The following is an 11,093-nucleotide window of genomic DNA, read 5'->3' on the forward strand; positions in this document are numbered from 1 at the left end:
ATCCACCTAGGCTGTAGCCCTAAGAACCTAAGACCCAGACCTGAAACTTAGCACATATATCAGAGTGGCCATAAGGGGTGAACACCTCGGGGTTATTTTGTTGTTAAAACAAACTTACTTTATTAACTTACTTGCACCCTCTGACACCTGCAGACAGATATTCATGACTAGGGGCAGAATTTCCTAACCAGCACATAGCTTTGCAAGCCATGCAACTGAAAGTCATGGGAAATTAGTAGTCTGAGACAGGTGTGCACCTGTTCCTTCTGCCCAGGTAACAGAATGGACAGGCCCCTGCAAGAAACCTCTAAGGGAGCATGAGGTTCAGGTGCCAGCAGGCATGGATTCAATCAAATGGTGGGCCATTCGTCCAGCTCTTGCAGCCATGTAAGTCTGCTTCAAGGCTTGTCTCTGCCTCTTGCAGTAGGCCGATCCTGGATCCATTCCCATTCCTCCTCCCAGGAAGAGGCCTAGGCAAGGCTAGACCAATTCACCCCAGGATCTAGTTTTCTGTGTGAATGATTCTGCCGGAAGAAATGATGCAATTATAGGGCATCCTTGCCTTCAGCCTGAAGCGGCAATATCCAAACCAAGATTGGTGAGACTAATTCTGTATTGACTTGTCTTTTAACTGCTTCAGCTGCAATGAGTCAGAAACTTGTACAACTGGATAAATTAAAAAAGGCCAGTAATTTGATAACTGACATGTTTGGTCCCTTATTATGTAGGGAGGAAGTGCCAACATGTTTCCACATTTTAGCTCAAAAGCCACTATTAACGCACAGCGAATATTCAGGCAACAGACTAGAATTCTATTTCAGAAATCTTCATGACAACCTTTTAAGACAGGTGAATCTTGCCACCCAAAATAACTGGTTTAGGGAAAGGACTGATGCCAAGGTTATGGCTTGCCCAAGATCAGCTACTGCTTTCAGCTCGTGTCTCATTTTCCCTGTGTTTTCACAACTCTTGCAGTATCTCCATGGAAAACAGATTCTGATTCAGATTCGTCTGACATAAGGCAATTTTCTATGCTTGCATCAAGGCCGTTTTGAGTGGATGTACAATTTCCCTCATTTTTAAGTGTAGGTTCTTAAAGATGGGTATATGGATCCGGAAATCTGCTCATAGCATTTAAGAAGTGAAGGTCTCATTAGGACATGCAGAAACTGTTTCTCACTTCATTCAGCACTGCAGCAAGATCCCTTTCATGGTTTGTTTTCCCTCTAAATATATATTGCAAAATAACCATGCTCAAACAAATTTATTCCTGTGATATTCCAGTGATTCCAGTGTTTTATTCTGGTGGGACTGCCACCCCACCTGTCGGACAACTCTGCTTTCTTTGTGAGGATCCAATTTACCTGATGTGGTATGAAACAGTTATTCCATTCAAAACCACTTTATTCCATTCAGTAAATGCATCTGTGCCAGTTGGCCAAGTCTAAAAAGCACCCGTATCAACAGCTGAATGTCAAAACCCTTACGCAACTTAATAAAAGGTGGTTAAACTTTTATTGCCAGAATGGTAAACATTATGCAAGCAGGCCTGTATGGTGTTACACAGAGAACAAGCAAGCAAATATGAATAGAAATGATAAGCTAGAGTAAAAGAAAAGTGTATTTAATAAATTGGCCCCAGTAAACTGTCATGTTACCAACTAAGAAAATAACCTGGCACAACTGAGAATTTTATCTGTTGGAGATAAGCTCCTCACTGTGCACTCTAATAGCCACGCTGAGAAAAAGAAATTACTTAGAAAATGCTAGTGATACAAAACTAACAAGAAGGCTGCCCTAAATCATATGCAGCAGCATGTGACTCATGGGCAAAAGGGAAAGCATATGCAAAATACACAAGAAAAAGATGCAAAAATGCATTAAAAACCCCAGGCAATTCTTGCTTTGTTACATTTTCCATAACTTTGCACCTCAAAACATTAGACAGCTGTTTTAAAAAATATATAGAAATAGCACCCCCCCACCCCCGAAAGGATATTTTTCCTTTGCAACTTATGTTTGGGTTTTGCTTTCATTCCCAAGCGTAGCTATTTCACCCAAGCAGATACTAAGATCACCACTAACCATGTTTTTTTTTTGTATAAAGAAAAAAGAATGTGGATTTCTGAAGATGAACATGAGAATTCAGGTAAGCTTGCTGGATAATGCCTAGCGGGCAAGCGAGCTGCTGCTGATCACTGTATGCGAGTAAGAATAGGAAGAACTTGTGCTTCCATCAAAACTTCCTCTCCTCGATCCACTGCGTGAACCGGAGCGGGAGCCGGAGCGGGAGCCGGAACGAGAGCCGGAACGTGACCCAGGTGCTGAAGAGACATTATAGGGGCTGGATATGCCTTTGGATGAAACAGAGGAAGCTTCTAGTAACCTGAGCCCAGTTTTGTCTTCCACCATTGAACGATTCATTGCATCTTTGTAGGAGATCTTCAGCTTCGTTTTGGGGCAGGTCAGAATCTTGCCATAGTTGCTGGTGTCCTGCAATCTCTGGGCGGTCCGACCATCAATGAATCCTTTCCGAATGGCTTCTTCTGTGCTTATTCTCCCCTTGATTTCTGGGTCAATGAGGCCTCCCGTCATAAACTGAAATTCAAGGAAACGCTGCCCAGCTTCATAAGGCAGCCACTTTTCCGTCACTGCCTCTGCTGCTGACATCTTCTGGCGGCCCTTGATGCCATCAAACCCTATGAAGGCTTTCTGAGCCGGCTTCAGCCGAGTGGCCATATCATGGTCAATTATGCCTTGAGCAACTGCCTCTTGAAGGGAAAGCCGCCGGCCTGTGGTAGGGCATATTATGCCTCCAGTGCAAGCCTGGGCCTCGAGCAAACGTTGGGCACTGATGCTGTCGACAATGCCTCGTTGCACGGCCTCTGAAATGCTGATCTTTTCCATGTTCTCTGTGTCGAAGATGGCTGCAATAGGAGTGGTTTCTTCTGGGGAATCTGAAAAGGAGCCAGAGCTGCTCTTTAACACCAAGCTGGAACTCTTGATACTTGCTATGGTGGGAGACTTAGTGATGGATTCATGCCGGAAGACTTCATCACTACCATTTCTGTAAGCAACCATGTCTGCAAATTGTGTCAGGCTTAATGATCCCGAACGGTACTGGTCCAAATATTTCTTGTCAACATGACCTTTATCGATGGCATCTTGAATGTCATATTGATGACCTGTTTTTCGGTCAACAAGCACTACTCTTGTGCTCCCATCTGAGCCTGTAATAGTTATTTCTTCCCATTCACATTCCTGCTCAGAAAGCTCCAGGTACGTATCATAATCTATAAGGCCTTTGTTGTAAGCTTCCTGGACTGACATCTCTTTGCCTGTGTCTGGATCAACAATGACAACCCTGCGTTTCCGAAGCGTGTTTTTTTGTGAAGTCTGCACCGCTTTCTTCTTTCCTTTCAAGGGTAAGAGGCAAAGCCCAGTTCCTGAATCTGTTATGCATCTTTCTTTCAGCTGCAGGTAGGTCAAGTTTTCTTCTGTGTTGGGGTCAAAAAACCCTTTGGTATCATCACTGGGATCAGACAGGATGTCATTCAGCTCTTCATTGAAGTAGCCACGTTGGTATGCTATGTGGACTGGCAAACGATGACTTTCCTTGGGATCGATAATCCCACCAGTGGCTATCTGGGCCTCCAGCAAACGAATGCCATGACCTTTTTCAATCAGTTCCTTATTCATTGCTTGGAACAAGGAGATGATGCTTCCTGTTTCAGGATCTTTGTACCCAGTGACTGCTCTTTCCGCAGACAGAAGTTTCTCTTTAAATTCTATTCCTACTAGCCCTCTTTTGTAAGCTTCTTCCACAGTAAGTCTTGCATTGTTAACTGGGTCCACAATGAATCCAGTGGCTGCCTGGGCTTCCAAAAGCTCAAGAGCTGTCCCTGGTCTAACCAAGCCAATTTTCATAGCCTGGTAAATGCCTAATTTCTCCTTGGTGGCTTCATTATAAATACCTGCTATGCAGCTGGAGCCTTGGAGGAAATCTTTGATTCGGTCAGTAACTTCCTCAATAGAGATTACTCCAGTTTCTAGATCAGTTGCCGTTGATTCCCGAATGATGCCAGAACTGACCAATTCAGAAACCGAGATGGGCTTCCTGATCCCTTGGAATGACATGCTTCTCTTCTGCAAAGGGAGGAGAAGTAAACCAGTATGGGGCTCAATTCTGCATTTCTCCCTCAGCTTCTGGTAACTAATGGCACTCTTAGTCAAAGGATCGATTAAGGGCTTTGAGGGATTATTGAGGGTCCTCATCAAGTCTCGATCAATCACCCCACGAGATACAGCAATGTCTTTGGGCAAAAAGACACTGTTGAGAGGGTCAACGATCCCTCCCACGGCCAGCTGGGCTTCAAGGAGACGAATTCCAGTCTCCCTGTCCACCAGGTTTTTCTTGATGGCTTCTGCCACAGGCACCGTTTTTCCTGAGAAGGGGTCTTTAAACCCAGTGATGGCCTTTTCTGCTGTGTAGATTTGCTCCCGGTCATCAAAATCAATAAGATCTCTTGCAACAGCACTGTCCACGCTAAGCAGTTCATTTCGGTGTGGATCGATTATGCCTCCGGTGGCTACCTGGGCTTCCAGAAGCAAGACTGTGTTTTCTGGGGTGAGAAGCTGCTCGCGTTTGGCCTCAACCAAAGAATACTTCTCCCTGGGGCTCAGAGAAGCTCCTGCTATAGCCCCAGCTCCTCTAAGGTAGGGTTCCAGATCAGCGGCAACTTCCTCCACTGACTTTTGCCCTCTCAGAAGTTTATCTAGGGTGCATTTATCGATCAGCTGGCATTCATACAGTTGGACAGCGGTTATTTTTTTCCGCAAACCACTAAAAAGCAATTTGGAAGGGTCAATTGCAAAGTCCTCTTCTGTCTGGGTGCTTCTGTGAGAACCATAGGGACGTTGCTTCAGCTTCTCAATTTCTCTTTGAAGTCTCAAGCGCTCAGCTTCCATCTCTGACTGGCTCTTCCTGCTGGTCTCTTCCAACCGGCAACGATATCGTTCTTCAATCCTCTTAATCTCTGCTTGTAGCCTCTCAATTTCCACTAACAAGGCACTCTTCTCCCTCTCGCTCTTGTCTCGCTCATTCTCAATCTTCCTGATTGTCTCCTCCTTCCAAGAATATTGGTTCTTCCACTGGGTTAAGTCATTCAGGATCTGCTGCTTCTCGTTTTCCAGTCGTACTTTCAAACGAGTTTCTGACTCTAGTGTGGATTTGGCACGATTCAGCTCTTCCTCCAGCCTCAGCAATCTTGCTTTGTCTTGTTCCAGGGTTTTTATTTTTATCAGCAGTGTTTCTCGTTCTTGCATAATATGATTGCACTGGTTTTTAGATTCTTGAATCCTGTGAGATGTCTAAATTTTCAAAAAGGAAGAAATAGAAAGAAAAATTAGTGCACTGAGTATTGTCTATTCCCTACAATTCAACTTCTTCCCTAAGGGCACTAGGCAACTGCAGTCCTGAGCAATATGAATTGTATTTTAATGCAGTTACAGATTAAACTGAAAAAAAGTTTGGGTTTCTTTCCAAACAAAAGAGTCAGGGCATGATCCAGCCATAGTTAAACAGTTTCAGGTCTCATTTGGTTTTGATATAAAGATTAACCGTCTGCTTAAAACTCTGATCTTTTTACATGTCTAGTTGAGTATAGGATTGAACTAGATGGGGCTTAATTCTAAGCATATGCATATACAGTGTCCATCTCTTTCCTTTGCAGTCAGTGGGAATTAAAAGTGCTTATCCAGGGATGGAACATTCTCCCGGTATCTAATGCTTCATATCTGTTTTCCTTTATATGATAGAAATATATATTGCAAGCTATCCTATTACTACTATGAGTACTCACTGCCTTTCTTCCTCTTGCAAAAGACCATAAAGTAGTTTACAAGGTCTTCCTCCTCTTCATGTTATCTTTACAACTCTGAGGGTGGTTAGGCTGAGACTAAGCAATTGGCCCGAAGTTACCCAGTGAGCTTCATGGGCAAGAGAGGACTAGAACCCGGATCTTCCCAGTGCCCAGCCCAACATTCTAACCACCACCACCCTGCCCAGATGTTGACTGTTTGCAATGACTACTTTTGAGAAGTGCTCCTCTTTAAAATAAAATTACAGGTCTGCTGAAAGGATTTGAAAAAATCCTGAACAAATGTGTTCAAGTGTTTGTATAGTTTTCTAAATGGGATGGTGTAACTTAGTATCCTGCAGGGGGTTAGACCTGATAGCGTTCTGGCATCTTCCACTCTACTGTTATATGTTTCTACGATATAAATAAAATATAAATAAAATAGAGCACACTGAAAAGGCAATGAATTGTTCATGATTTACAACATGATAAAGGGAGCTTTGGCTGGACACAGGACTTCTCGTTCACATGACATCCTGTGAAAGAATCTCCCCATTAATTTCAGTAGAGATACATGAGCTACAGATGTTTTCTTTCTAAACTAATGTGAATCCGTAAGGTTTTTATTTAAAATTACTTTGTGTTTAAATATCACAGGGTTAGTTCTAGATTTAGCCACCATAATCAGTGGAACTGAAGTTATTCATAACTCAGTTATAGCCCATTGATTTTAATGGTCCGACACTGACTAATGAGTCTGCTAATAATCCAACTCCAAATATCTCATTTTGACTCCATATTTTATTGAGGAATAAAATAGACATGTGGCAAGATAATGGTCAACAATTGTACTAATACTCGCCCTGGATTTTCCTAAAGCATTAAGCTACTGCCCAGATGCCAGTTTGTACTATATTTACCAATATATATAGCAAATCAAGAATGGCCACATTAAAGGTCTGACTGAACGCAGAATTTGATTCTACTTTCAAGAAATGCTTGTGTTATAGAAAGAAGTAGAATAACTGACAAGTCATAAGGCTAAGGCAGGATTTTATCAAGAACTGCACCTTCATCACTTACCCATGTGATGAATTTGAATGAGTGTAATAGAATGAGGAGGTGTGAATACACATGTACAGTATATCACAGAAGTGAGTACACCCCTCACATTTTAGAAGTATTTTATTATATCTTTTCATGTGACAACATTGAAGAAATGACACTTTGCTACAATATAAGGTAGTGAGTATACAGCTTGTATAACAGTGTAAATTTGCTGTACCCTCAAAATAACTCAACACACAGCCATTAATGTCTAAACCGCTGGCAACAAAAGTGAGTACACCCCTAAGTGAAACTGTCCAAATTGGGCATTATTAGCCATTTTCCCTCTCCGGTGTCATGTGACTTGTTAGTGTTACAAGATCTCAGGTGTGAATGGGGAGCAGGTGTGTTAAATTTGATGTTATCTCACTCTCTTATACTGGTCACTGGAGGTTCAACATGGCACCATATGGCAAAGAACTCTGAGGATCTAAAAAAAAAAACTGTTGCTCTACATAAAGATGGCCTAGGCTATAAGTGAGTACACTGTAAGTGAGTACACTTATATAAGAAGATTGCCAAGACCCTGAAACTGAGCTGCACACAGTGGCCAAGACCATACAGCAGTTTAACAGGACACATTCCACTCAGAACAGGCCTCGCCATGGTCGATCAAAGAAGTTGAGTGCACATGTTCAGCGTCATATCCAGAGGTTGGCTTTGGGAAATAGACGTATGAGTGCTGCCAGCATTGCTGCAGAGGATGAAGGGGTGGTGAGTCAGCCTGTCAGTGCTCAGACCATACGCTGCACACTGCATCAAATTGGTCTGCAGGGCTGTCGTCCCAAAAGGAAGCCTCTTCTAAAGATGATGCACAAGAAAGCCCGCAAACAGTTTGCTGAAGACAAGCAGACTAAGGACATGGATTAGTGGAACCATGTCCTATGGTCTGATGACACAAAGATAAACTTATTTGGTTCAGATGGTGTCAAGTGTGTGTGACGACAACCAGGTGAGGAGTACAAAGACAAATCTGTCTTGCCTAAAGTCAAGCATGGTGGTGGGAGTGTCATGGTCTGGGGCTGCATGAGTGCTGCCGGCACTGGGGAGCTACAGTTCATTGAGGGAACCTTGAATGCCAACATGTACTGTGACATACTGAAGCAGAGCATGATCCCCTCCCTTCGGAGACTGGGCCACAGGGCAGTATTCCAACAGGATAACGACCCCAATCACCTCCAAGACGACCACTGCCTTGCTAAAGAAGCTGAGGGTAAAGGTGATGGACTGGCCAAGCATGTCTCCAGGCCTAAACCCTATCGAGCATCTGTGGGGCATCCTGAAATGGAAGGTGGAGGAGCGCAAGGTCTCTAACATCCACCCGCTCCATGATGTCATCATGGAGGAGTGGAAGAGGACTCCAGTGGCAACCTGTGAAGCTCTGGTGAACTCCATGCCCAAAGGGTTAAGGCAGTGCTGGAAAATAATAGTGGCCACACAAAATATTGACACTCTGGGCCCAATTTAGACAGTTTCACTTAGGGGTGTACTCACTTTTGTTGCCAGTGGTTTAGACATTAATGGCTGTACGTTGAGTTATTTTGAGGGGACAGCAAATTTACACTGTTATACAAGCTATATACTCACTACTTTACATTGTAGCAGTGTCATTTCTTCAGGGTTGTCACATGAAAAGATGTAATAAAATATTTACAAAATGTGAGGGGTGTACTCACTTCTGTGATATACTGTATATGACAGGTATGGGGAGGGGAAGAGAAAGCAATAGAGACATTGAAGAAAATGGCATTTTTCACCAGTTCTGTAACACTGCACCAGCATGTTATAGAATTGGTCAAAAGCATGAGGTTCCCCAAATGCTGCTTCTGCATATGCTCCACTCATTTCAATGGGGCTTGAAATGAATTAAAACTGGGTGTACAACTCCCCATGGGCAGCCATCCCTGGAGCATTTTCTACAGGACAACTTATTCTTTGGGAACAAGCCATGGCAAGAACGCTTTTATCATGGGCTGCAGCAACTGACTACACAGTAGCACAGCAAGAGGAGCAACAAAGCCCATGCAGTTCATTTTTTGCAATCAGGCCAATGACTGCCCTTCCGTGGATGGCAAGATGGCAGTCCAGAAGGATTACTATTAACTACTTGGCAATTTAAGAATTATTTTTCAGTGCACGGCAGGGAAGTTATTTTTTGTTTTGAATTGTTACTGGCAGTCTTATGAAAGCATGCACTTTAAGCTGTCTGATGTGTGCAGTCTTTGCCTTATTTCAATTGTCAAAGGAAGTAAGCAAGACGCCTTATCAACTAATTTGCACACGGCTGCTAAGGCTCAGGGGTGAAATAAAAGCAGAATTCAGAAGCACCAAAAATTGGGGGGCGGGGAGAAGCACACGCACCAAACTCAGAAAAACACCATCGCTCTCCCTTGGCAAAGTGAGTCTCCCCATTTCAAGTGCTGAGCTGACACACCTCAGTGCTTCCCTGCTTTTCAGCATTTCCTTGAGTCTCCAACTATTCCAGAAAGGAGATCTATTGATCAACCACTTTCCATGCCTCCTCTTCAAGCGAAGTTTGCTGCAGTTACTGTGATTCCCTGACAATTCCAAAAGACCCCACAGAAATGTTACTGCGAGGTGCAAATTTACTTCCCAGCTCTCAGTTTGCGTATCTTTTGCCTCCGTTTACTTCTTGGCCATTACATTTGCATGCATGGGGCACCATTCACCCTGTTCCATGCAGCCATCTTCTCAAGCTTTTGTACTTTTAAAAAAAAACTATTGGAGAATTGCAGTAACCACAGAGAGTGAATATTGTGAAGGGGAAAGGAGTCAGTATTTTTCCAGAGTAGTTGGACACCAGAGACATGTTGGGAAGGGATACCAAGAAGTGTCAGTTCAATATTTAAAAACTAAGAAATTCACGTCACCCCACAAGGGGAGCTACTGACCCCACGCTTGACTTCTTCCACCGTTTTTTTCAGAGAGCACAACGGGGTCTCTCTTTTCTCTTATACCGGCCCTTTGCAATTGTGTGTCTTTGTCAGCTTCCTCACATGCTACTTACTTCCTTTGCTGCCCCCTTTGTCAGCTGAAGTGCAAATCAGCCAAGAAAAATATATTGAATAGCCATATCAACACAATTGCAAAAGACCAATTTTGTTTTTAATCCAAGGGATGGATAGTGATTGGAGGGACCCCCATGTCACATTTTTTAAAAAAAGGACAGGGAACAAAAATGAGCAGCCAGCTAATGGAAGAGGCAAGACTGCTTTTGCCACACAGTTTCCTGGGGTACATGATGGAGGCAGCTTGAAGACAGAGAAAAGAAGAAGAAAACACCATGGCAAACTCGATTATCCATCAGGTGTACCGCTCAGGAAACAACCTGATAAACAACCCTGGCTTACTCCTAGGGTGGTTTTGTAATGCATGCAGACACACCCAGTGTTGCAGCAACGGGCAGAGGATTGCACCTGCTACTAAAGGACCGCATTTACATATTATATTATACTTGTGTTGCAGAGACCAAGTAAAAACAAGTAGCAAAGGATGAGGACATGATGTTAAATAAGAATCTGAACAGCAAAAGGCAATGGCCAAAATCCAGCAGGGAGTAAGCACTCTTAAACCCATTAATTTAAATAGGCTTAAATATAAATAAGGTGCTAGACTGTGACCTTTCTATAGCAATTACACATATCACAACTATATATCAATATAACTGTGTATATATGTACATTATACATAGGAGATATATATGCAAAGGGAATACATACCATATATACAACACCATTATATTATATATACTTAAGATATGCATGCATATATTTGCACACTCACACATAACACTAAATATAAAAGAATGGAAAAGCAAAGCAAGTAAAGACACATGTATATATTTGCGTATTCACACAATACCCTATAAAAGAGGGGGAGGAAAAGCAAAGGAGCTAAAGATATATTTCAACTTGTAATTTTATGAATAAAGTATTGTGTACATAGGGATGTCAGAAATGTTTGTAATGGATTCAGGTAAGTTCAGATTTTTATGAATGTGATCTGTGTTTTCTGCAGCAGACTTACTTTTTTGAGTCACACAGATTCTGTGACTTGCAGACAAAGTTTTTACTGGGGGGGGGATGGGATGCAAGAGAAAAAAAATAT

The 11,093-nt window shown here is 42.7% G+C and overlaps 1 protein-coding gene across 3 annotated transcripts in view; it reads right to left on the bottom strand.

Annotated features, from left to right (window-relative positions):
- Window positions 1–1,492: 1,492 nt before the first annotated feature.
- LOC123036303 (desmoplakin) overlaps window positions 1,493–11,093 on the bottom strand; it is a 59,650-nt gene continuing 50,049 nt past the window's right edge. For all 3 annotated transcript variants that reach the window (XM_044455451.1, XM_044455450.1, XM_044455449.1), the window contains exon 24: window positions 1,493–5,370. In XM_044455451.1, coding sequence (XP_044311386.1) covers window positions 2,170–5,370 — 3,201 coding nt within the window. In that variant the 3' untranslated portion in view covers window positions 1,493–2,169. The remainder of the gene's footprint in view (window positions 5,371–11,093) is intronic.

Source organism: Varanus komodoensis, unplaced genomic scaffold (assembly GCF_004798865.1).
Source record: "Varanus komodoensis strain SLA01 unplaced genomic scaffold, ASM479886v1 scaffold8, whole genome shotgun sequence".
Lineage (NCBI taxonomy): Eukaryota > Metazoa > Chordata > Lepidosauria > Squamata > Varanidae > Varanus > Varanus komodoensis.